Source organism: Aplosporella prunicola, assembly GCF_010093885.1.
Source record: "Aplosporella prunicola CBS 121167 unplaced genomic scaffold K452scaffold_12, whole genome shotgun sequence".
In the NCBI taxonomy this organism is placed as follows: domain Eukaryota; kingdom Fungi; phylum Ascomycota; class Dothideomycetes; order Botryosphaeriales; family Aplosporellaceae; genus Aplosporella; species Aplosporella prunicola.
Genome location: NW_022983540.1, coordinates 715298 through 738156, shown reverse-complemented (window position 1 = coordinate 738156; position 22859 = coordinate 715298). Strand labels below are relative to the sequence as shown.

Here is a 22859-nt window from a genome sequence, read left to right as displayed (position 1 = left end):
CACTTCCGAGCATAGGTAGGTAGGTAGGCTCTGCCATTGAGCCGAGAGAAAGATAGGGGGGAAAAGAGGTTTAAGAGCTTGTTTGTGGAGAAGAGGAGGCGGCGGGTACGGTAAGAGTACATATATACCCACTTACTCACCCGTCTCTTTCCCATCTCTTCCCTTATTCATTCATACATACCCAACCAACCAGCTAAGGTACCTAGGTATGGCGTGTGTTGAGTAGGTAGGTGTGGACATCGGGTAGTCATCTATCTATCTGTTCTCACACACACACACACACACACACACACACACACACACACACAGGCTTCAGATCCTGCTCTTTCTCGTTGTCTGCCCGGTTTTGTCGACCCGTTTTTGTCCGTCTTTAGACTGGCTGGGGTTGGTGGTTGGTTCGGGGGACGTATACGCCAATACCACAGTACAAGCACGCACAAAAAGCGGCATAGCCAGCCAGCCAGACAGACACAGACAAAACAAAAGATGAGTACTACAATTCTCTACCCACCCTGCCACAGTCTCCGCAAAGAGGACTAACCACCTCAGTAAGCTGTTCTGTCCAACCCACCTCCCAACCCATCTCCACCACCAGTCCTTATTGCAAGCCGCATTACCCATCCCATCTCCCATGCATGCATCCCTCTCTCTCGCTCATTTTCGCAGCATCATCAAGCAAGCACCACCGCACCGCACCGCACCGCACCGCAACGCAACCATTTTTTCGAACTGCATTCCGACAGCAAAAGGAACCAAATGAAAACCTCCCCAACCCAGCCCATCCCATCCCAACCAACGCTAGCCCCCATCCCCTCCCCCTCTGTTGAGAGAGCCAGAGCCAGAACCAGGGTCCACGTCGACGCGCTCGCGCTCAAGCTACAGGTAGGTAGGTAAGTAAGCAGCAACCCAGCACGCCTACTCGGCCTCGACCTCAGGCGCCGCAGCTGGAGCCGCACCCGCGCCACGCTGCTGCTGCTGCCCCTGTCCCCTGCGGCCCGCATTGCCGGCGCCGGCGCCCGCAGCCTTAGCATCGAGGTCGCGGAGCTCCTGCTCCTTCTCGAGGATGAAGCGCTCCTTCTCCTGGCGGATGACGGTGAGGACGCCGGCGAGCGAGTTGCGCCACATGGCGAGGCGCGAGGCGACCTCGCGCCACTGGTTGTCGCCGAAGACGCGGTACGTGCTGCGGTGGATGAGGAAGGTCTGGTTGAGCTGCGAGAGCTTGCCCTCGACCAGGCCGGCGCGGATCACGTCAATGACCCACAGCTCGACCTCGTCGTCCGGGATCTGCAGCGCCTTGGCAATGTGCGCGTACGGCAGCGCGCGCGTCTGCCCGGAGCTGGCGGCCAGCGAGGCCAGCGTCAGCAGGCGCATCTTGCGGTCGAGCGCGCCGCCGTCCAGAGCCTCCTTCTCAACGAAATCCGGGTGCGACTCCTTGAAGTCGTTGAACTCCTCGAGCAGCTCCGACGTGAAAATCTCCAGCAGCTCAAAGTGCTCCGCGTCGCTCTTGCGCAGCGCCTGGATCGAGTCGAGCGCCGTCAGGTCCTGGAAGTCAAAGTGCGCCGGGTGCGTCAGCGCCGTCTTCAGCGCCCGCAGCGACAGCTGCCGCGCCTCGTCCGTCGACGCCGACTCGCTCGGAATGCTGCGCAGCGCCCGGATCAGGTACTGGTAGGCGATCTCGTCCTCGCCTCCCTCCTGCGCCACGTCCGCCACGGCCAGGTACAGCTTGCGGTTGTCCTCCTCTTCCATCTGCCACTGCGCCAGCCACGTGTCAATGTGCTTGAGCTGCGGCTTCAGCGTCTCAAAGTTGCCCGACGACTTGACCACCCGCAGCGTCGCCAGGAACACGTGGTACCGGTTGTCGTTGTCCGCGGGCAGGATGTTGAATACCGTCTGGAGGATCGAGAGCGACAGGCCAGTGGCGTTGCCGGGCGACGACGTTATCGGGCTCGACACGTTCTTGCAGATGGGCGGCAGGTACATGTTGACGTTTGGCGATTGCCGGACCAGGTGGATCAGCAGGTTGTATGCCGCCACGAGCTCTGTACATCAATCGCGCCTGGTCAGCTTTCTTTCCTTCTTTCATTCTTTCTTTCTTCTCTCTCCACGGGGGCTCCACGACCGTCACTCACCCTTCTCCGGCGCCGAGTTAAGGGCCGCGCTGCCCGAGACCAGCTTCTTCAGCACCTCATCCTTGTGGTTCTCCTCCAGCAACTGAGCGCATTCCGACTGGAGCGCGGCGGCCTCGTCGCCCTGCGACTTCTTCAAAGCGTCCTAGATACGGTCAGAACGAGACCTTGTGTGCCTTTCATGGATTTCGACGCCTCTTACAATGTACTGTGCGAGTTCGTCGACGAGCTCCTCAAAGGTGCCCTCGATCAGGAGCGTGTTGGTAGGTGCCGGCATCTTGGACGATTCGTGCTCGGGAGTGGTCCGACGGCGAGTGCGATGCGGGTAGTGGCGGGTGGGTGGAGGAATTGGTGATGGCCGTCCTGAACGCGGCGCCGCGACGTTTCGGTGGGCTGGATGAAAATCGCTTATCGATATGCGTCAACAAGGTGAACCTCTAAACTCACCACCACCCACCACTCATGTCGCCAGCATAAAAACAATTCCTTGTTTGCGATCCCTCCCGATCTCATCACACTGGATTATTCGCATTCGCATCTCATTCACTTGGCCTTGGTTTGGCCTTGACCACCTCAAAGCCCCGTCCGGCCATTCTCTCAAGTCGTGGCCTCATTCGCTCTCAGCGGCCCTCACTGCACCGGCCACAACTATTTCTCTCCCCTCTTATCTGCCCATTACTTCGTACTTTGTACTGTCACAACTCATCCAGCCCTCGCGGCTGGGATTTTACCGGCGCCATTCGCCAGCGACTACCTGCTCTTTTGTACAGGGTAACAAAATCATCCGCCAAAGCGTCGTGCATCTCCAGCACACGAGGCGTGCGTGCCCTCTGCCTCCAACCCCCCTCCCATCGCCATCGCCATCACCAGCACCACCACCAGCACCACCACCACCTCCACCATCCCCCCTCCCGCCCTGCCCGGCCAAGGCAAACGAAAATCCCACATGCAAGTGCCCCGGATAGAGCCAGACTGAAGCCAAACGGATGGATGGATTCAACCCGTCTATCCCCAGCCCCCGCCAAGCGCCCACCCAATGCAAGAAGGCCCGCCCAAATTTCCGACTCTGAGCGCGGGAACGAAGAAGCAGAAGAAGAAGAAAATGGAAGCAAAGCGGCCGTTGAGAGCCGCGGTATTAACGTGCGCGAGAAAATAAAAAAAGCCTGGGGCCGTGGGGAACAACGACCTGCCTTCATCATTTGTGTGATTTCGAAATTCGAGAGCGGAGTGCGCAATTGCTTCCAAAAATGACGAGACGCCCAAACCAAAAAGGCAGTTGCAGCAAGTGGCAATCTCGTGGAATGCTGCGCCCGTGCTGAGATGCCAAGCGCGCGTCCTGTCCGTTTGCGGCTAGTTCAGGAAGCCCTTACAGTTGACCGAACCGCAGAGGCAGGGGATACGATCATCGCTGCCAAGCTCACGCTCGAACTTGTAGTCGTAGGTGAGTTCTTCGTCTGGAATTGATGTCAGTAAATGTGTCTTGGGCTTTCATCAGGAAACTGGGATACTCACTTGTCTTGATATCCCGGAGTGCATAGATGACAATGCGCTTCGTGCCATCAACCCTTATGATCTTCGCCGTGCAGTTGGGTGTGCAACTGTGGTTGATGAAACGCGCAATGCCACCCTTCTTCGTAGCATCCACAACACTATCTTCATCGATACGGAAGAGGTAGCTGCTGCCAACGCCCTGCTTGTCGTACTTGATCTCACGAATGTCGGCTACCTTTTGTCGGACCTTTTCGCCGACGTACTCGATGATCATGTCGTTGGCAGCAATATCCTCTTGGGCGTACAGACCCCAATTATGGATGGCGGAACGGTCGAACTTGACGAGCTTCTTACGCTTCTTCAGTTGGTTGAACCGGAGCGAGAGATTGTCGCCGTCGGACGCCAGCGCTTGCTTTTGCCCGCTAATCTCGTTCTGGAGACGCCTGTTGTTCGCACGGTTGGTACGTGAGTTGGTTGTCGACGACACCTTGGCTGCAACAGCGGCCTTGGCCATCTGAGCGGCAGCCGCTGGGTTGCTCTTTGCCAGTGCCTCGCGTTCCTCGCGCGCCTTTTGTACACGAATCCGATGAGGCAGATACATGGACTTCTCCCACTCGGGTATTTTCTTGTGACCCTCAGTGCGAGCCGAGCCACTCGTGTTTGGTCGATAGTAGTCCTTGATTTTGACTTCATCGTAAGCGACGCCTTCCAGACCGGTGTTGAGCTTCTTGACGAGCTTCTCCTTGTAAGCATGGACGTTGGCATCTCCTAACGCGGCAGGACGGATATCCTTGAGTGCTTCTTGGAGGAAACGAAGATCCTCAGCATCCTTGACAATGTGTTGACAGCCGTCGATATCCAAGACGTAATCCAAAGTCTCCTCCACCGTGGATTTGGGGATGTCGAGTGAGAATCCCCAGATTGGATCATCCACCAAGACATCTTCCTCAACAGCCACCGGCGCCTTGGTTGGCTCTTCGGCGACTTCTGAGTCAGGAAGAACAATATCATCGACCTGGGGTCGGAGGGCCAATGCCTTTGCCTCCGCCTCGGCAGCAGCTTGCTTCTTGGAAGTCGGCTTCTTCTTGGGCTTCGCCTTGGGCTTTTGAGCCTCGACCTTCGCCGCTTCTTCCGGCTCAGGAGTCTCGGCCGGCGTTTCTTCCATGACCAAATCGGGCGTGGATACCTCCATGCTAGGAAGCACGCTTCCAGCCCGGGAGTCCTCCTCGTCTTGAATACCGAATAAGTCGTCTGCTTCATGGTAAGCTTTCCGGAACTTCTGCTCCTGCTTCGCGCGCATGTAGAGCTCCGACGTCTTCGGGAAAGCATGGACAATCTGATCGAGCTCGCGATCAGCCATGTTGCTGGGATCCTTGTTGATGAGGTGAGGATAGAGCTGGCGCGCCTGCGCATCCTGCGTATCGGCATCACCCCACGAAGGGTCAAGCTTTCTGCGCTTCGTGGGCCGCGTCGAAATGATTTCCTCTTCCTCTTCTGGAGCCACGGAGCTCATGCGGCTGATAGACCTGCTGTCTTGCTCCTCGGTATCACGCGTTAGAATGCTCTGTTCATCATCCGATTCGTCATCATGGAAATGCTGCATCTGGCGATGCAGGCCTCTGAGAACGTTCGTCGGCCTCTTCGGAACAGGCTTCTTGCGGCGCTCATCGGCGAACGCGTTGACTTCCTGTTGAGGACCGCCCTTCTTACCCCGCTCGCCTTTAGCAAGCTGAGAAGCGATTGACTTCCTGAGTGAACCCTTCTTCCAGTGCTTGCCCTTTGTCGTTGCGAGTTCATCCGCAGCGGTGAAAAGCACAGTCGGAGTCTTGACTTCGTTGCTGGTTGGGTCCCGGACCCCTAATCGTCGTCTTTTTGCGACGTGACGAACAGGGTCGAGGAAATCATGTATCGCCGGACCAGCGATCCTCGTCTTGATGTCGTTAATGATTTGTTCCACCAGCTCCTGATTCAATCTTTCGAGGGCTGCATTGACAGGGTCCAGGTTTTCCGCTCGCTCTTTCTTCTCCTCCTCGAGATCCTGCTCTTCTTCTCTCCTCGCCTCTTCCTCTTCCTCCTTTCTCTTTTTGTCCGCAAGCACCCGTTCAGGGCTTGGACTTCGTTCGTAATTGGGATTGCCATATTTTTGGCACTCCATGTTCATGACGTAGGTAAACAGCGCGCTCATGTTGCACTCCCTGAAACACCTTTCGCACTCCGATTCGCCACGCCCCGAGTCTTGGAATATTATGTAGTATCCCGTCCGGTCTACGCGCACATCCTCCCAAGCGTACAGCTTTAACCTTTTCTTCAGGTGGGGGATGGTGGTACCAAGGACCGGGACATAGCAGTGCGCAACGAAAATGTAGGGTTTGCGTTTGATCTTGTCCACAATCGGCTCGTTTTCAACGAGCGCATGCGCCGCATGAATGGGCTTCGGTGCGACAAGACGGGCACCGTCGGGCATACGGGCGCCTTTTCCAGAGGGTCCCTTGGGTGCATCCGGAGGAGGGCCCGTGTCTGCGACGGCGGCATTTGGAGTCTCGGCTTTCTTTGCCTTTGCCTCCGCGGCCGCCATTTTCTCTTGTTGCGCCCTGTTCCGCCGGACAGCGGCATCGACGTGCCGAGCGCATCGCCGACCTTCACGATCCAGCTCAACCCTGACCTGACGAAGCTGAATTCTCTGTCCATTTCCTTGCTTCTCCGCCAATTTCGCCGAGGTTGCAGCCGGCACAGAGGAGCCTCGCAGAGGTTTGCTGTCGCGATACCGAATGGAACAAATGCCAAGAAAGCTTCCGGTTGCCGGGTCAATCTTGTTGTCAAATTCCGCGATTTCGCCGTAGCTACTGAAAAAGGTGCGAATCTGGGATTCCGGAGTGAAGGGGTCCAGGCCGGTGATGAGGATGCGCGTGGCGGGCCCGGGACCAATGGTGTTCTTGTCGGGAGCGTACGGTCTCACGACGTAAGGCGCGATTCTGAGCTTGCCTTTATTCCGACCATTGTGGTTCCCGGTCGTGTACCCGGCTATTGCCAAGCGAGGATCTGGCGGCGGCGCAACATCCTATTCAAATTGCCAATTAGCCAGGTACACGACCAGAGAAGACTCCAACCTTGTATAAAAGTATATAGAGCGGAGGCACCAAACATACATCTTTGTTTATCGGTCTCGGCTGGGCTTTCCGCTTGTGTCTCTCGTTGGGAGGGAGCTTCGAGTCGAGGGCGGGATCGTAGTGGAGTATCAGGCCTTTATCCTCGCCGGGACCTGGCCGAGCTTGTCGTCGGGACTGGGGGGGTGTGGTGGCGGGGGTGACAACGTCGGCGGCCGCGACATTGTGCGAGGCGGACGTGGGCGCGGCGGCATAGGATGGGGTGCCGTTTTGAGGCATGGTGCCATTCGACAACTTGGAGGGTTTCGGGCTGGAGGGTTTTCCCGGAGGCGAGGATTCGGTGTTGGTGAGGGGGGTGAGCGCATGTACAGGACACGACATGGCTTGGAGATTGGGGTTGCTGAAGACGGAAGACGCGGTGCTGGAAAGTGAGCTTGCTGAGCCAACGCCAGTTAGAAGAAGATCGCCGGGTTCGGGTCGCAGCGCTGCGTCATCGTCGTCGAGCGGGCGGTGTTGATCGCTGTCCTTCTCGCCCTTGGACGACGAGCCTTTGTTGGGCGGCGAAGGTGAAACGGCACGTGGAGGTGCGCCTGTGTGGTGTAGATGTGAGGACGGCCTGGCGCGCTTCTCCTTCAGAACCGAAGGCGCATTAGGGAAGAAATCGGCAAAGCCAGCTGAGGCGCGCGACATTCTACCTGGCACCCGCCTGCCGGAAGGCCATCGCAGTGTCCAGAGGCTTGGGGGAGGGAGCAGTGAGGGAGCGGGCTTGGTGCTGCAGAAATGGCGGGCTGGGCGCGCAGTCGCAGGATGCGAAGGACGCGGCGAGGTGCGAGCGCGAACTGGACACGAGAGCCGACCGCGGGGGCACAGCGCCGCGCGAGGACTCTGAGGCGAATTGCGCGGGGGGCGATGCGGCTTGTTGGCAAGGCGGACGGCGGTGGCCAAGAGCGAGGAATGCGAAGGTGAGTGAGGTCTTCCAGCAGAACCGCACTAGCGGCTTGTTCGAAGGGGTTGGCCTGCCTTCTTTTCAACAACTCCGCTGCTCGCTCTCTTCATTTTACATTCATGGCACACTGCTTCACTTTTCCATGCGCTTCCCCTCTCTCTCTTCTCTCTTTCCTCGCTCTCTCCTCCCACGCCTCCCTCCCCTCCTCCACGCCCACCTACCGACGCTCCTGGCACCCCTGCGCGCACTATGTCATCATCGCCGCACAAGCAAACACGGCGAGAACGCGTCGTCCGCAATCGCCCTGCCCCCAACACGCATAACCTATAATCTTCTTTATTGTCTCACGTGCCGTGCCGCCGTACGTGTACGTGTCCCGAGCCCAGAGCGCGCAGCAACCGTGGATGCATGCGGAACGGCCCAAGGACGGCGTCGCCCTAATAATCAAGGCCACGGGAAAACCTCAAAAGGTTGCGTTGGACATACAGCAGGCTCAGTCGGTCGGGCGGAGGCCAAACAGACACCCACGAGTGGTGCCAGCTTTCCAGTAGTCACACTTTCTGCGCGGGTATGCTTTGACGAGATTGCCATTCCACCACCATCCCTCAACGGTAGGTATGCTATGCCTATGCCCCATCACCGCTCCAGTCGAGCGCCAGTACGTGTGATATAGTGCAAAAATGATTCAATAACCATCGCTTCTCCTCAGACCGGAGCTGTTTGCAACGTCCCAAGTCTAATCATCCATCTTGCCCTCTGCCCAGCCCCTCCTCTTGACGCCCAGCTCAACGGCCGCCGAGCCCCAGTCCAAGCCGTGGTTGTGGCCCTGGTCGCCGTTGGGGCCAGCGATGCCCGCGCGTGCCAGGCCTTGCTCCTCGTTCAGGACGGTGAGCAGACCGAAGATGACGGGGAAGTTGGCATCGAGCTGCACGCGCATGAGAGCGTGAGACACGGTCTCGGCAATGTATTCAAAGTGCATCGTCTCGCCCTTGATCAGCACACCGATGGCAATAACGGCGTCGAACGGAGCAGTCGACGCAGAGTTCTTCGGGTCTTTGGACAGCGACGTCAGGTCTGTGGCCGAGGACGAGGTGAGCAGGTCGGTTGCAGCGTTGACGAGGGCGCCGCCGGTGCCAGACGAGGAAGCCTGGATCTGGGACGCGGCGTACATACTGTGATGAGGTACATTGTTAGCTAGTTCTTCTTCCTAGACTTCCGCCGGCGGTCGTTGACGCTCTCGGCTCAACGGGCATTGGGAAGAGCGAGCTTTGAAGAGTGTGTAGTTCCTGAACATACCGCTGAACAGCAAATGGCAGCTCGTAGCTGCCGGGCACGGTCTGAGTGACTATGTTCTCGTCCTTGACGCCCGCCGCGGCGAGGGACTTCTTGACGCCACCGATCAAGGAATCGATAATCTTGCTGTTCCAGCGCGCGTGGACAATACCGATGCGAAGACCCGAGCCTGAAATTGATGGTTAGCAGACTGCATCACGCTCGGGGGAAGCTGTTGTGAGTCAATGGCGTGCTTACCATCATAGGTACGAGCTTCACCGGGACCCTTGAGACCAGCAGGAGACATTGTGTATGAAGAGAATAGTTTTATTTAAGAGAAGAGGTTAACAAGGAGCAGGAGGATGGAGCAAATGGCGAGGTTGTTTGGTTTGGTTATAAACGTTGACGTGGAGGAGGGGAAAGGGTTTCGTAGGGTACCTTGCATCGCAGCCCCACCATTTGCGTGTGAAGCTGAGGGCTGACGATCATCAATGGGGCGTAGGGGCCCCACAAGCCTCTGGTGCCTCCACCCCAAAGTAGCTATAAATCGACGATGCTCGTTTCATTGCCGACAACTCCTGTTTCACTGGGGCGAGCAGATTGTACGTTGGCGAGCGACGCGTATGGTTTGCATGGCAAAGGTCCCACGGTGCCCCTTTTCGGCGTCGTCACTTGGGCAGTAGGGAGTTGCATGGCCGTCAATGTAAGGCATATTATACAACAATTCGCTTTCATAGAGCATTCTACCATACTAAATCGCTGACGTCCGTGATAGATGACGCGCGATTGCTTTTCCCTCCCATGTGCCAGATGTTGGCATCATTCTCATCCTCAATAATGTGCATTAAAAAAAGCCCGTAACGCGACTTCAGCATACAACGCCCATGACCCGCTGAGCGTCCGATGCTCGAATTCCTTTTACCGTACCCCTAAAACCAAAGAGAAAGCGGCTTCGAACGCTTACTCGACGGTGACGGACTTCGCCAGGTTCCTGGGGAAGTCGACGTTGAGGCCCTCGCCAACGGCGAGCCAGTACGCCATCAGCTGCAGGGGAATGACGTTCAGCAGACCCTGGAGAACATCGACGGTGTGGGGAACCTCGATCTTCTCGGTCTTGTCGGCGGGGAACTCCTCATCACCCTGGTTGCAGATGATGATGGGGCGACCAGCGCGGGCAATGACCTGCTGGTAGGCGTTGAGGGACTTGGCGAAGAGACCGTCGCGGGTCAGGATCATGACGATGGGAAGGTTCTCGTCGACAAGCGCCAGAACACCGTGCTTCAGCTCACCGGACATGACAGCCTCGCAGTGAAGGTAGGAGATTTCCTTGATCTTCAGGGCACCTTGATGTCGGTTAGCAAATCTGTATAAATAGCGCAATGTAGACTAAACTTACCCTCAAGAGCGGTGGCGTGCTGAGCACCACGGCCGAGCAGCAGCAAGCTCTTCTGGTTCTTGAACTTGAGGCAGAGCTCCTTGATGGACTGGTCGAGCTTGAGAATCTCCTTGAACTGGTCAGGAAGCTTGCCAAGGCTCTCCATGATCTCCTCGCGCCTCTTCTGCTTGGACGCACGGTCCTCGCTGAGAGACAGCGCGAACATGACCATGCAGACGAACTGGGAGGTGTAGGCCTTGGTCGAGGCAACACCGATTTCGGGACCGGCGTTGATGTGGACACCGCAGTGGGTGAGCAGGGAGATGGAGGAACCGACAACGTTGACGATACCAACGGTGAGAGCACCACGCTCCAAGCAGTAGCGGAGGGCCATGAGGGAGTCGGCGGTCTCACCAGACTGGGAGACGAAGATGCAGGTGTCGTCACGGAAGACGGGCGCCTGTCTGTCAAGGAAGTCGGAGGCCAACTCGACGGAAATGGGAATGTCCGTCAGCTCCTCGAAGATACCACGGACAGCCATGCAAGAGTGGAAGGAGGTACCGCAGGCGACGAAGATGATCCTCCTGCAGCGGCGGATGGTGGAGATGTATTGGCGAAGACCACCCAGAGTGACCTTCTTGTTGGGGATGTCGAGACGACCACGCATGGCGTTGACGACGGACTCTGGCTGCTCGAAGATCTCCTTCTGCATGAAGTGGTCGAAGCGGCCCTTCATGATCTCCTGGAGCTCAATCTCCAGAGTCTGGATGGCACGAACGTTGGAGGAACCATCGTCCTTGTTCAGGCGGTGGATGTTGAGGGAGCCCTCGTGGATGTGCGCAATGTCGTCATCCTCGAGGTACAGAACCTTCTTGGTGTGCTCAACAATGGCAGAAGGGTCGGAAGACAGGAAGAACTCGGTGGGCATGGGAGCACCGTCGTCGGAAAGGAAGGCACGCGACTGCGAGCGGTGGAGAAGGGACTTGTCGGGGGGAGCCAGCAGATTGTTGCCAGACTGCTTCAGGGCAACGTTCTGCGAGGCGAGCTCGGCGGGGAGCGCATCGGCCTCGGTGGAGTACTCGACGTCGACGAAGTCAACCTTCATCTTCTTCTGGGTCTTGACACCGACGACCAGGGGCGAACCCTTGCGGGCGGCGATGACCTCATGGGGGTAGTGGACGGACTTGAGCAGGAGACCGAAAGCACCCTCAAGCTCCTTGATGACGGCCTTGGCGAGAACGGGGAAATCGATCTCGGGGTGGCTGTCGTAGATGTACTTGGCCAGCTTGGCAATGGCCTCGGTATCCGTCTCCGTCTCGAACCTGAAGCCCTTGCCCTCCAGCAGCGCCTTCAGCTCCTTGTAGTTGGTGATGATACCGTTGTGGACAACGGAGAACTCCCAGTTGGCGTCGGAGCGGTGGGGGTGGCAGTTGACGCGGGAAGGAACACCGTGGGTAGCCCACCTGGTGTGGGCGATACCGGCGTGCGAGTCAAAGACCTTGGTCAGGTCGGGCTTCTCGGTCTCAATGAGCTCCTTCAGCTTGGCGACCTTGCCAACCTCCTTGAACGCAAAAACCTCATTCCTCTTGTTGCCATCGACGGCGAGACCGGCCGAGTCGTAGCCACGGTACTCAAGGCGGGACAGACCTGTCTAGGCGGTTAGCGGGGCGGCGTTCTCTAACGGGCGGACAGCGGGGTACTTGCCATTGACCAGGGTGTCAAGAATGAACTTCCTGTCCTTCTCCACCAGGTAGTTGACGTAACCAAAGATACCGCTGTGGTGAGGGGTAGATGGTCAGCATCGAGCGGAAAAGAAAAAAAAAGGAGGGGGTTTTAATTCTTACCACATGGTGCTGGAGTGATTGATGAATTGAAGCGGTTGACACGAGTTGGGCGGGTAACGATCGTAAGATGGGCGTGCAGTCGTTCAATGGATGGAGAGGATGGAGAGGATAGAAGAGAGGGGTGTGGGAAAGAAACGTCAATGCTGGAGCAGCGTGAGGGCGATAGATTTGGCTTTATAGTTAGGGAGCTGGGCCAAGAGCAAGCAACAGCTCAGCTCCGGCGAGCCCCCTGTTTAGCCTGCGCCACGAAAACTAAGTGAAACGCTGCCACCCAGACTCATTGTTCTCCTTTCTCGCCCGCGCTGCTGGGGCCTCTGCACGCCCGCCTTGCTCCTTTTCCTCCCAGTGCTCCCCCATTTCGTCACTACCGCTGCCCGCTGCGCACCGCTAAAAGCTGCACATGGGTGCTGTGGAGGCGCAGCGTCGGTCAGCGGCTGTTAAAAATAGCCCGCCCTTCTCTTGCGGCTCGCTGAAGAGAAAGCTCGTGTTGGACCCTCTCTCTCGGTCACTTTTGCGCCCGCCCGCGCCCGCCGCGCCTCAATGTCGCCACGTCCGCTGTCCGCTGTCCGTCCCAAGCCTCCGTCTCAACAAAGACCCGCGGATCCTCGCCCATCCACACATCGTATCCCGCCGCGACGATCATTCGTTTACGGCCTGCTATCCAATATCTCCATATCACAAGATATGCAATGGCCACGATCGAATGATGCGCCAACTGTCTGTCCCCCCAATGCCTGCCCACAACAACCGCTCTACCCGCCTGCGAGCCCAACCACGTCGGCCACCCTGCAAAAGCTTGAAGCGAATAGAGTTGGCTGTCGCCTTCGCTAAGCCCTACGCCCTTGTCTTCGCGTGCATCGTGATCGAATCTGCACCGCTCCCGCCGGCGTGGGTCTCTGTTTGGGGCCTTTTTCCGCCGCTAGCAACCTTCGCATAACGGCTTGGCTGTCCGTGTCGTGCCTTCCGTGCCTTCCTTGTTTTGCCCGGCTCGCCGTCGCGAACAGCTACCTACTACATAGGTACTGTCCTATTGTAAGACGACAACAATCATGTCATGAGGGGGTGCATGATGTGACGGAGACGTCGAATGGCATGCTCACACCGCTGTACAATTGTCTACCGACATGTCTAAGGTTATGCCAACGCTGGATCGCCCTCTGAGCTTACATATGCCCCTCTTCCGGTCTATCTATCGACAACAAACAGATTTTGAAATCAGTTCTTGGGCACCTCCGCCACAGCCTCCTTCTGCGTCCTCTCTCCCAACTTCTCCTCAACCCCATTCAAGGCCTCCTCCTCTGGAAAATCCGTCTCCACAATACCTGCCACACCTTTCTCACTTCTGCCCATGCCCCCGCTTCCCTCTGTGCTCTCCCGCTCCTTCAATTCGTACTGGCCCCTGGAGTACTTCTCAACAAATTCAAAGACCCGGTAGTCCGCATTTGCGTACCTGCGCCCGCTGACGGCGCAGCGCAGGAAGCCCGAGTGGCTGACAACGATGATAACCTTTTCGGGACGATCGTAGAGTGATGCAAGAGCCGATTGACCACGTGCAACTACGGCGGAGCGCGTGAAGCGGTAAATGTTGTCCTTCGGAGATCGCTTTTCGGGATAGGTGGCATCAAGATCGGAGAAGTCCACCTGCGTGAATTCCTGTTGCAATTTCGGGATAGGGCTGCCCGTGTCGCAAGGTTTGTCGGAGTTTTCTGAGCAAGTAAGTTGAGTGTTGCGTCAAAAAGTTGGTTTTCCCAATTACGAAGGCGGGGATGAGGGAAATGAGAATGATAAGAAGTACGAGGTTTAGGAGAGGAAAAAAGGGAATAGACGTAGACGATCCGATGACTTCCAAGTTTTCAAAGAGTAACGGAGATTGTGAGCTCTTGAAAGATCATCCATAGATGCCCATTCTTGGCAAACAAAAGGCAGAACAACGTAGCCTTCCGCATCTTGAAGACAGCAAAGAAAAAATGCAGAGCAAGATTTCCATCAGGATTGATCAATCCGAAGCAAATCTCAAACAGAAAAAACTCCGCAATGACAGAGAGACAAGGACAACAGCAAACGAAACAAGCTATAGCAACTCACCCTGCCACAAGGCATCCACGCGCACGCGCACCCCCTTCTTGATCAACCAATCCAGGCCTCCCAGCGCCGTCTGCAGGGTCCGTCTCATCGGGCTCACAACCACCAGCTCCGCCTCGTCAGCCAGCGGCAAGTGCTGCCGGAGGTGGTCACGCAGATCCTTGCACTGCTGCAACCCGAGCAGCGACAGCTCCGGGTCCGGGATGTGGTATTCGCGGTTGACGTTGTGCAGCGCCTCCGCGTGCCGGATTAGGATTAGCGTTGGGGGCATCGTGTGCTTTGTGAGAGGCGCGGGCTATAGGGGGGTGTATGTCTATGTTCGGAGAAATGCGAAATATAGGTACTGATATAGCTGGATGGCTGGTTTGGAGTAACGGGGGCAAAAGGTCGTGGCGGCCGTGGGCAAAACTGTTGTCCCCCAGGGCTTAGCGTTGCCGGACGTCATCCGAAACCACGGATGCGTAGGCGATGCAGCCGTGTTCGAATTTGGTACCCGCTGCATGTTGGTATCAGAGAAACGATTGTGGAACAGATGATCCTGAGAAGCAGGTCAAGCTTTCTAAAGTTAATGACGTCCCATTACTCCTATCGCCGGCAGACTCTACGCGTGCATATATCTTCCATAACTATCGCTCACGAGCCATGCCGACTTCGTCTACTCCTCCATCCGCTCGCCCTCGGTCTTCGACTCCTCCTCATCATCATCATCACCCTCCAACGCCTTCTTGGCCAGCTTCTCAGCTTCCTCCCGCAATGCCTTGGGGACCTCCTCGTGACGACCCTTGGTCGGGCCATCGGCCGAGCTGATCCATGTCATCTCAAGCTCGAATTCCTTGTCCTTGATGTCCTCGTGCGCAAAGTAGATGATGCGGGCCGCTTCCTTCACGCCTTGCTCCAGCGTGAGTTGGCCCTCGGGGAGTTTAAGCTTCTCCAGCTCCGCCTTGGCGGCCTGCCGGCCCTTGCCTGTGGCCGCACCATAGTAGCCCCAGTACAGTCCGCTGGGTTCAACCATGTAGAGGAACGGGCCACCGTGCTTTGCACCCTCTTTCTTGCCGCCAGCGCCAATCGAAGGACCGGAGCCGACCTGGCCGTCAACCGGCACCTCCGTCTCACTGTCCCAGCCGCCAATGATCGCAGTCACACCAAACGGCCGTACAGAGTTGTAAAGCGTGTACGCTTGAGCGAAGCTACCCATGCGGTTGGCGAGCGTGGCCGTCTTCATCGGCGCCTTGTAGATGTTCCTCCACTGTGCCGCTTCATCGCGGGCTCTTACCACAAAGTGGCGGCCGTCGGGGACGATGCCGGAGGTGGCGATGCCCATGTTCCTGTCCACGGTGGCTATCCGCTTGTTGGCACCTGGCTTGACCAGCTTGCTAACGACGATCTTCTCGAGTGCGAGGATAACGCCATCCTTGCATCTTAAGCCGATGGCAGTGCCTCCGTTCTCTACCGCCTTCTCCGCATACTCGACCTGGAAGTTGCGGCCATCGGGAGAGAAGACGGAGTTGGACAGGTCGTAGCCGGTACCTATCGACGTCTGTTGATTAGTGCTGAGTGGCTAGACTGTGAGAACGCGGAAGCCTACCATAATGCCGGAGTAGATGCAAGCAGCGGCTGTAAATGAACGGGAGTCAGAGGAATGTGAGGGTGCAGAGCAGAGCAAGGTGTTGGTGTAAGGTAGTTGTCACGAAGCTCCCGAGAGCTTGAGCCACGGCCTTCGCTGTCCCATCTAATCTAATCAATGCCGTTCCGCCGGCCTGCTACCTGGAGCCGCTCGGGCCATTTCTAAAAGCCCAACGTCTTCTAGTCTTCGATAGTCAAATCCATCGTTTGGCACCGAAAGCATTGACATTGCCACGTCGCTATGGCTTGGAAGAAGAAAGATTTCTTTCATTTTAAAGACTTTCTAGAATAACGCCAACTGTGACTATGTTTAGCCTCTGCCATTCCTTTAGTCCGCCTTTCGTCCCCGCGTCGCGCCTGTCATGGAGAATGTCCGAAGACAACGGCAGGCAGCTAGTTTGAAACCCTTCTTCACAAAGTTCTCACTACTATCATCATCTTTCTTTGTCTCGTCCTGATATTTCGACGGCTACGAGTATTGACTCCCCTTGAAGTTTGCCCACCTCATGAGACATGCAGACGACCAATCCGTTATGGAACCAACGATAGTTCTGGGCGATCGAGGTAGAGCTGTTGTTCGAATCGAGCATAGCCTGGTTGCATCAGGAGCTCTCCAGAAAACACCACATACAAGGGCGGGTGTTCTGCTTTTGAATCCAAACACGTCTATCAAGCTCGCAGAACTCAAGGTTTCGCTTGGGAACTCGTTGAGAAGGAAGCATTTCCAATTTATTCTACGCGATGGTAGTTCCGGTGCCTTCCTCATGCGTGATCTTGGGCGTTTGTTCCACGCCTTAAAAACTGGAAACTTGAATTTCATTCACCAAACTCCAAACATCACTCACCAACCAAGAACATAAAGCCTGACCTTCGCCCCGGACAATTCCTCCTGACTTCTTACTTTCGCACGACCTTCACCTCGACGGCCAAGCTACTCTTTCTCTCTTCTTTCCTGCTCTGACAGAAGCCAACTCACCTTCCAACCATCATCATGGCTGCACGCTTCAGCAAGGACTTCATTGAGAGCCTTAGCGAGAGTGAGAAGACGAGACTGATTTGCTGTTTCTTGTACCACAACACTCCTAACGACGTATGTACTCTTTTTACAACATGGATCGCATGTTGGTCTAGACTGACATGACTTCAGGTTGACTGGGATGGCGCTGCAGCGCAGATGGGATCTGCATCCAAGCACAGTTTCAAAGTCAGCTTCAGCAACACCATGAAGAAGATCAGGGACGCTGCCAACGGAGAAGGCGGCACTGCGCTTCCCGTCACCCCCACTACTCCGAAGAAGGGTCGTAAGAAGCGTGCTGCCGACGAGGACGATGTGGAGGGCGAGTCGCCCAAGAAGAAGAAGGCGACTCCTAGGAAGTCTAAGGCCAAGCGTAAGCATGCTCACAGGGCTACCGCCATATATCCAGGACTAATTCTAATATCTCTTGTAGAGAGTGAAGTTGAGGCCGAGGAGCAGGTCAAGGCCGAGCCCATGGACGAGGAGCCAGAGCAGGCTGGAGAAGAAGCTCCCGTTGCCTAACTGAGCCGACAACAGAGAGACGCCCACGTCTACGATTACGGCCTTTTCGTTGGAAGACGGTCTAGGTCCTTGGTCAATTTCGAGGCAAAGACAAGTTCAGGGAAAAAGCGAAGCACAGTTCATTGTCTTTACACTCTTCAGTTTGGCTCCTGGTCGGATTGCAAGCAACGATTGATTAGACAATGAGTTGATTATGCTTGCACGATACCACTCTTGAATGGAAACAAATTGCAAATTGCTCATTCTAGAAACAGCTTGAAAAATGAGCGACTTTAACATGTGAAAGCTTCACACACACGTACCGTGATTGTTCAGTCCTTAGCTTCTGTTTAAATGGACTTCTTGTTCCAACTTTTAGTTCTTTCTCCGCTTCGTCCGCGACAGTTCACGACGATACTTCACGGTCAGTGGAAGTCCACATCAACCTTGTCTGGGAAAACACAACCCGCAACGCCACCGCCGTGTCTAGTCCACATCGACTTCCCGAACCCAACGTGTAAGCAACTTCTCTAAGAGCTCGAAGAAATCTTCTTACTCATCGCATCCTTCAGGCAAAATGACTTCCAAATACGACGTGAACAAGATCCACGAGCTTTCCGAGGCAGAGAAGTTCCGCATGATTGTCATTCTCCTCAACCACAACGAGCCCAACAATGTAAGTCCACTACACCTACCGACGTCCTAGCACGTCAAGTGAAATGCCAAATTTCACAAGCTGATCCGCTGTTTAGGTTGACTGGGACACTATTATCGCTCAGACCGGTTCAAAGTCCAAGGCTTCTATGAAGGTCATGTACAACAAAACCCTCAGAAACCTCAAGAAGGCCGAGTCCTCCGGCGATGACGGCAATGGCGAGGGTACTCCGAAGACCCACAAGAGAACTGCCGATGACGACGCGACCACTCCGGGTACCGCTAGCCCTGAGGCCGAGACGCCGAGTCCCACAAAGAAGCGCAAGAGCATCCCGAAGAAGGCGCAGGTCAAGACCGAGGAGTTCTAGTCCAACTTTACATGCGCGATAGAAATGACGGCATCGTAGAGATTTGGATCGGTTTGCTGAGGGATTGCTACAAAGGACATTCAAGACAACAATCGGACAAACTCTATAGAAATGAATGAGAATTCAAGAGGCTACTGTCCAGCTTGTTCCATGCACTGAAAAATGGTCTATGGCTTTGAAATTCTCTTTGAGAGCCACTATCTTCTTTTACGAGCCAGTGACATCTAGATCATACCAGGACATGGTCTATGGCCATGTCCGCATTTTATGTGTAGTCGTAAATATGCTTAGACCTTACTAGATGCCCGGGTTTCGACAACCAGATAGCGACTAACTTATATGTGAGTAGAGTGAAAGTGTATGTTGTAAAGAATAAAAATAAAAATATTCAAAAAGAAAAATAAGCAAAAAGAAGGTGAGAATCGAACCCGTCCCTGGCCAGGAGACTTCCCTTAACGGGATACCTAACAACCTACAGGCATCTTTTAAGGGCATTAGTAGCACCGAAGTGCGAGCTTTGCCACACCAATAGACCACTAGGCCAGGGTAGTAGGCCAGACTACCCCGTACAGTTCGATGTTAAGATGTTGGAGTCCCCCTTATATATACTGAAGGTTTTCTCTTCGAATGTCAATAAGCTACGTCATGCGAATTTTAGAGAGGTACTACCTTTACCTGTGTCCATCTTCCGCTCCTTCCTTCACACTCTCTTCCCGCGACACAAAAGGTACCATTTTAACAGCAGTCATACAAGCTTTGGACAAGATTGATTTGACGACACAACGCGGCAAGCGAAAAGCCCGCAGTTAAGCCAAGTTATTATATATTATAAAGGTCGCTTTTTCGCGCGCACAAGCGCTCCTCCGCCCTCCTCCGCCGCATGCTCGCTATCTAGCGGAGCAGTAAGGTCTCGTAGGTGGCGGCGAAGCGGTGTTGCAGAGGTATTGTATATGGACGTATTATGATATCGCGAAGGCAACTTTCTATTGGGCGCTTTACCTGATTAGGCAGCGGTGGAGCCCTGGGGGTGAAAATAACTAACTGGTGGGGGGAAAAATAACCTTTGCCCTTTAAGATCTACTTCTCGCCCACGCTCCACTTTACTCTCTCGCCATCCAAACTTCCTTCCTTCCCTGTCCCGTATGTAGGCCTTCCTTCAATCGTCAAACTAGATCATGGAACTAACTTACCGTTGTCCCAGAACATCAACCATACAAGATGGTTTCCTACGGTACATCCAAGGTCGACAACCTTAGTGATGCCGACAAGTTACGTATCATTTCGGCGTATCTTAACCACAACGAGCCCCAGAACGTAAGTGGACATGCCTTTTATATGTCTCAGTGCAAATGCTAATACCGTAACAGGTTTACTGGACCTCGGCTGCCACTCAGGCTGGCAGTGCGTCCAAGGAATCGTACAAGAAGATGCTCAACACCTCGCTTCAGAAGCTCCGCGCGACCGAAGGCGACAAGGGAGCCGATGGTAATGAGACTGCACCCAAGCCCCAGCCCAAGAAGGGAGGCCGCAAGAAGCGTGAGGCTACCGATGATGGCGGAGAGCAGGAAGGCAATCCAACGAAAAAGGCTAGGAAGTCAGCCAAGCCGCGTGCTAAGAGTAAGTTCTCCCACATGGTTTAAGTTCCTCTTCGGCTTGACACTGATAAATTTCAAAGAGGCCGCCGTCACTACCAAGAAGCCGGATACCGATGGAGAAGAAGCTGAGACTGCTGCAGTGAAGCCAGAGGCTTCCGACGACGAGGATGCTTGAGCGTCTTTGAAGGAGATGCCCACTATGTCTGTCCTCTGTGACTGAGTGCGCTTGACGTTGCACTTTTCCGCGAAGTCTTCTCGAAAAGCAAGTAGATAATGCGAAAATTGACACTCTTGACCCTTCATGACTGGAGAGATGACGTGTTCCATTTGTGTGTTTCTTTGCGTGTCAACCTCACTTGCACTTGCCTTCCATGGATCAGTTGCGCACGAGCGGAGCATAAATACCCGCCCTCCACCATTCTTCTTGCTTCAACCTCCAACCCCTTCCGATTTTCTCTTTCAAATCAAACTCTTCCACAAACAAAGACAAACTTGACCCCAACCAACATCTAAATAACCGATTGCAAAGATGGGGAAGAAACAACGTCCCGACTTCTTGACGTTGCCGGGTGAGATCAGAAACGAAATCTACTCGTACTGCTTCGACACGACATATATCGACCTGACGCCTAACGCCCGTCATATTCTCAAGTTCAAGAAGGACACAAGCAAGCCCAAGCCACGGCGCGTTCGTGTCAAACATGACCTCGGACACTACAACCTAGTCGCCGGCCTCAAGACCAACTGGGCCAAATCCTATAGCGGCGCCGGGCTCAGTCTTACCTGCAAGCAGATCAACTGGGAAACCCGAGAGCTGTACTATTCCACCCCAGTCTTCATCGCTTCATCCACCAACCGCTTGATCACCTTCCTCAACGTCGTTCCTGCGGACAAGCTGGCCTCCATCAAGAAGTTCCACATCTCTCACGCGACCTACGGCACTCCGCAATTCACCCAAGACATGGAGTTTAAGCGCCGCCACGACAAGAAATGGCTCCAAGCCATGCATCTCGCCGCCGAAAAGCTTACTGGTCTGGACTGGCTCAGTATCCGGCTCGTCCCCAACGAAACACCGCTAATCTTCGACCTATCACAACCATGGGTCCAGCCACTCCTCGCATTCGCACCGGCATGCGCGACGAACCTTACCACGACGGACGGAACCTCGGCCGCCGCGCGCAAGAAGCCTCTCGAAATGCGCATCAACCTCCAATTCGCGATGCTGGGAGACGGCATCAACGTGAACCCCCTACTGCAAGAAGCATGGCTGCACCTACGCCGCGCCTTCGTCGACGCGATACGCGAGCAACTCGCAGGCAAGAGCCTCGAAGACGCAATGGCGAGTTACAACGCGGCGAAGTTCGAGAAGTACAAATCCCTGCGCGGGCTGGGGCTGGATCTCTTCCTTCTGTGAAAGCACACTGATACTACATATTGGATTAGACTCAGGCACCATCCGCTATGCCGCGTATACGTGGGCCGTTCTTACCTGCGCAGAATCCTGTACTTGCACCCGAATGGGAAGCCGAGAATGGTCATGTCCGACCCTGTTCGCCATGCCCCCGCTGCGTGGGAGCTGCTGGGCTGGGCGCCCCCGGCTGTGGGTCGCTTGCGTCCGCCTACCCGCCCGGATTCGGAGTTGTATGCGCGTTCGGTGATGCCTTTCCTTGACAACGACCGCGAGCTGGGGGAGTACTGGATGAGCCCAGTGGTCTGACTGGTTGGGATCGCTTAACGGTGATGATATGACGACTGGGCTCTGGCCGAATTGCGCGTTGCCGTACTGCTGGACTAAGAGAATGGAGTGCGGACAAGTGCTTTAGCTGCTGAACTGGGGAACCGTGGCTATGGTGTAATGTATTCATGGATAGCGGATAGCAAACAGCAGCGGATCGAACAGGTAACAACTACGGAAACCGATGGTACTGTACGTCCATCTGCATTAAATTCTCACGTGCCGTGATTGTTTAACAGTACGATAGCATGACGGGCAAAAGACGAGTGCAAGTCCGATATAGTGGCCGCACAAACATCTTCAACAACCCCAACAAGCCCAATAATATCCTCGCACCTCTTCCACAGCAGCTCTGCCTACACACTTACACCCCACCATACACACAAAAACCTACCTACCTACAAAAGGCAGGCATCGTCTCCGCCCATCCACCTCTTCCTCAAAACTCAAACCCACGCCCACGCCTTAAGAACTCTCCCCTCTCACCCCGCACCCAAATGCACATCCCACCACCACCCCGCGCCCATCCAGCCCAGACCCCCGTCCCGGCAGCAACAACACACACAGTAGTACGCAATACCAGCCAACCGGACCACACGCACCGCCGCGCGAGACACTCGCACCACTTCCCCTGTCCTGCTTCACGAGCGCACAAAAGCATGCATGGGCTAGAGTTCAGCCCATCAAAGCCGACGACGGGTCCGGTGGGCAGCTCCTGCGCTCCTGCGCTCCTGCGTTCCTGCCGTGGCTACCTAGCGGACGGTATGCCTGCGCGCGGGCGGGGAGGGGGAGAGGGGGCTTTCGGCCTTTGGTACTGTTTCCGGGCTGTGCTCAGAGCAGGGCGGTTGCTGGTGGGATGGGAGGGGTTTTTGTTTTTTTGAGTGGTTGGGGGGTGCGCTGGGGGCTTTTTGCGGACAGGCAGACAGACGGTGCTGCTGGCTGGGTAGCTGGTGGGGATGGTGATGGTGGTGGTGAGAGTGCCGTGGTGGCGTCGCGGTGGCAACACGCACAGCAAGCCAGCAGCACAACAGCGCCCACCCGCGCGCACAGAAAAGCGCAACAAGCGCCCCACCGGCGGCGGCATCAAAAGCCTCTCACCCAGCCTCTAGCACTAGCCCTGGCCCTGGC

General features: G+C 55.6%; 11 protein-coding genes across 11 annotated transcripts; 4 read left to right on the top strand and 7 right to left on the bottom strand.

The window, feature by feature from the left end:
• Positions 1–587: 587 nt before the first annotated feature.
• On the bottom strand, positions 588–2495 carry K452DRAFT_358627 (uncharacterized protein). Its single transcript, XM_033546209.1, has 3 exons — positions 2329–2495; positions 2130–2271; positions 588–2039 (listed from the first exon to the last, which is right to left on the bottom strand). Exons 1-3 carry the CDS (start codon positions 2401–2403, stop codon positions 916–918), a joined length of 1341 nt encoding a protein of 446 aa, XP_033397901.1. The 5' UTR covers positions 2404–2495; the 3' UTR covers positions 588–915.
• A 981-nt stretch (positions 2496–3476) lies between these two features.
• K452DRAFT_227436 (uncharacterized protein) lies at positions 3477–7102 on the bottom strand (the record flags this gene model as incomplete). Its single annotated transcript, XM_033536897.1, has 3 exons — positions 3477–3580; positions 3639–6675; positions 6764–7102. The coding sequence occupies 3 exons, from the start codon at positions 7100–7102 to the stop codon at positions 3477–3479; spliced, it is 3480 nt and encodes a 1159-aa protein (XP_033397900.1).
• A 1063-nt stretch (positions 7103–8165) lies between these two features.
• K452DRAFT_358625 (uncharacterized protein) lies at positions 8166–9366 on the bottom strand. The gene is made up of 3 exons (XM_033546208.1): positions 9198–9366; positions 8964–9129; positions 8166–8839 (listed from the first exon to the last, which is right to left on the bottom strand). The coding sequence occupies exons 1-3, from the start codon at positions 9244–9246 to the stop codon at positions 8404–8406; spliced, it is 651 nt and encodes a 216-aa protein (XP_033397899.1). The 5' UTR covers positions 9247–9366; the 3' UTR covers positions 8166–8403.
• A 213-nt stretch (positions 9367–9579) lies between these two features.
• Positions 9580–12283, bottom strand: K452DRAFT_270973 (uncharacterized protein). Its single transcript, XM_033539013.1, has 4 exons — positions 12159–12283; positions 12019–12089; positions 10336–11961; positions 9580–10282 (listed from the first exon to the last, which is right to left on the bottom strand). The coding sequence occupies exons 1-4, from the start codon at positions 12161–12163 to the stop codon at positions 9900–9902; spliced, it is 2085 nt and encodes a 694-aa protein (XP_033397898.1). The 5' UTR covers positions 12164–12283; the 3' UTR covers positions 9580–9899.
• A 950-nt stretch (positions 12284–13233) lies between these two features.
• Positions 13234–14618, bottom strand: K452DRAFT_287404 (uncharacterized protein). The gene is made up of 2 exons (XM_033540471.1): positions 14244–14618; positions 13234–13864 (listed from the first exon to the last, which is right to left on the bottom strand). Exons 1-2 carry the CDS (start codon positions 14509–14511, stop codon positions 13374–13376), a joined length of 759 nt encoding a protein of 252 aa, XP_033397897.1. The 5' UTR covers positions 14512–14618; the 3' UTR covers positions 13234–13373.
• Positions 14619–14810: 192 nt separating this feature from the next.
• K452DRAFT_287403 (uncharacterized protein) lies at positions 14811–15980 on the bottom strand. The gene has a single exon (XM_033540470.1). It carries the CDS (start codon positions 15559–15561, stop codon positions 14896–14898), a length of 666 nt encoding a protein of 221 aa, XP_033397896.1. The 5' UTR covers positions 15562–15980; the 3' UTR covers positions 14811–14895.
• Positions 15981–16763: 783 nt separating this feature from the next.
• Positions 16764–17295, bottom strand: K452DRAFT_27918 (uncharacterized protein). The gene has a single exon (XM_033539404.1). The coding sequence runs from the start codon at positions 17257–17259 to the stop codon at positions 16795–16797; it is 465 nt and encodes a 154-aa protein (XP_033397895.1). The 5' UTR covers positions 17260–17295; the 3' UTR covers positions 16764–16794.
• Positions 17296–17956: 661 nt separating this feature from the next.
• On the top strand, positions 17957–18693 carry K452DRAFT_332993 (uncharacterized protein; the record flags this gene model as incomplete). The annotated part of the gene is made up of 2 exons (XM_033545161.1): positions 17957–18055; positions 18132–18693. 2 exons carry the CDS (start codon positions 17957–17959, stop codon positions 18399–18401), a joined length of 369 nt encoding a protein of 122 aa, XP_033397894.1. The 3' UTR covers positions 18402–18693.
• Positions 18694–19619: 926 nt separating this feature from the next.
• Positions 19620–20171, top strand: K452DRAFT_308557 (uncharacterized protein; the record flags this gene model as incomplete). Its single annotated transcript, XM_033543165.1, has 3 exons — positions 19620–19715; positions 19769–20018; positions 20077–20171. The coding sequence occupies 3 exons, from the start codon at positions 19620–19622 to the stop codon at positions 20169–20171; spliced, it is 441 nt and encodes a 146-aa protein (XP_033397893.1).
• Positions 20172–20525: 354 nt separating this feature from the next.
• K452DRAFT_270964 (uncharacterized protein) lies at positions 20526–21466 on the top strand (the record flags this gene model as incomplete). The annotated part of the gene is made up of 2 exons (XM_033539012.1): positions 20526–21364; positions 21440–21466. Coding segments are annotated over 2 exons (864 nt in total), but the record flags the coding sequence as incomplete, so codon positions are not given.
• Positions 21467–21902: 436 nt separating this feature from the next.
• Positions 21903–22794, top strand: K452DRAFT_27848 (uncharacterized protein). Its single transcript, XM_033539367.1, has one exon. The coding sequence runs from the start codon at positions 21980–21982 to the stop codon at positions 22610–22612; it is 633 nt and encodes a 210-aa protein (XP_033397891.1). The 5' UTR covers positions 21903–21979; the 3' UTR covers positions 22613–22794.
• Positions 22795–22859: the final 65 nt, after the last annotated feature.

Excerpts from the sequence above, each read along its gene's own strand:
- K452DRAFT_358625 (XM_033546208.1), bottom strand. The coding sequence starts at position 9,246 with ATGTCTCCTGCTGGTCTCAAGGGTCCCGGTGAAGCTCGTACCTATGAT. Across the intron at positions 9,130-9,197 it reads TGAAGCTCGTACCTATGATG|GCTCGGGTCTTCGCATCGGT; the intron begins GTAAGCACGCCA and ends CATCAATTTCAG. Across the intron at positions 8,840-8,963 it reads CTGCCATTTGCTGTTCAGCG|TATGTACGCCGCGTCCCAGA; the intron begins GTATGTTCAGGA and ends ACCTCATCACAG.
- K452DRAFT_270973 (XM_033539013.1), bottom strand. Across the intron at positions 11,962-12,018 it reads TCTTGACACCCTGGTCAATG|GTCTGTCCCGCCTTGAGTAC; the intron begins GCAAGTACCCCG and ends CCGCCTAGACAG. Across the intron at positions 10,283-10,335 it reads GCACGCCACCGCTCTTGAGG|GTGCCCTGAAGATCAAGGAA; the intron begins GTAAGTTTAGTC and ends ACCGACATCAAG.
- K452DRAFT_287404 (XM_033540471.1), bottom strand. The coding sequence starts at position 14,511 with ATGCCCCCAACGCTAATCCTAATCCGGCACGCGGAGGCGCTGCACAAC. Across the intron at positions 13,865-14,243 it reads CGTGGATGCCTTGTGGCAGG|AAAACTCCGACAAACCTTGC; the intron begins GTGAGTTGCTAT and ends TTACTTGCTCAG.
- K452DRAFT_287403 (XM_033540470.1), bottom strand. The coding sequence starts at position 15,561 with ATGGGCATCGCCACCTCCGGCATCGTCCCCGACGGCCGCCACTTTGTG.
- K452DRAFT_27848 (XM_033539367.1), top strand. The coding sequence starts at position 21,980 with ATGACGGGCAAAAGACGAGTGCAAGTCCGATATAGTGGCCGCACAAAC.
- K452DRAFT_358627 (XM_033546209.1), bottom strand. The coding sequence starts at position 2,403 with ATGCCGGCACCTACCAACACGCTCCTGATCGAGGGCACCTTTGAGGAG. Across the intron at positions 2,272-2,328 it reads ACGAACTCGCACAGTACATT|GACGCTTTGAAGAAGTCGCA; the intron begins GTAAGAGGCGTC and ends GACCGTATCTAG. Across the intron at positions 2,040-2,129 it reads TAACTCGGCGCCGGAGAAGG|AGCTCGTGGCGGCATACAAC; the intron begins GTGAGTGACGGT and ends ATTGATGTACAG.
- K452DRAFT_27918 (XM_033539404.1), bottom strand. The coding sequence starts at position 17,259 with ATGCTTACGCTTGGCCTTAGACTTCCTAGGAGTCGCCTTCTTCTTCTT.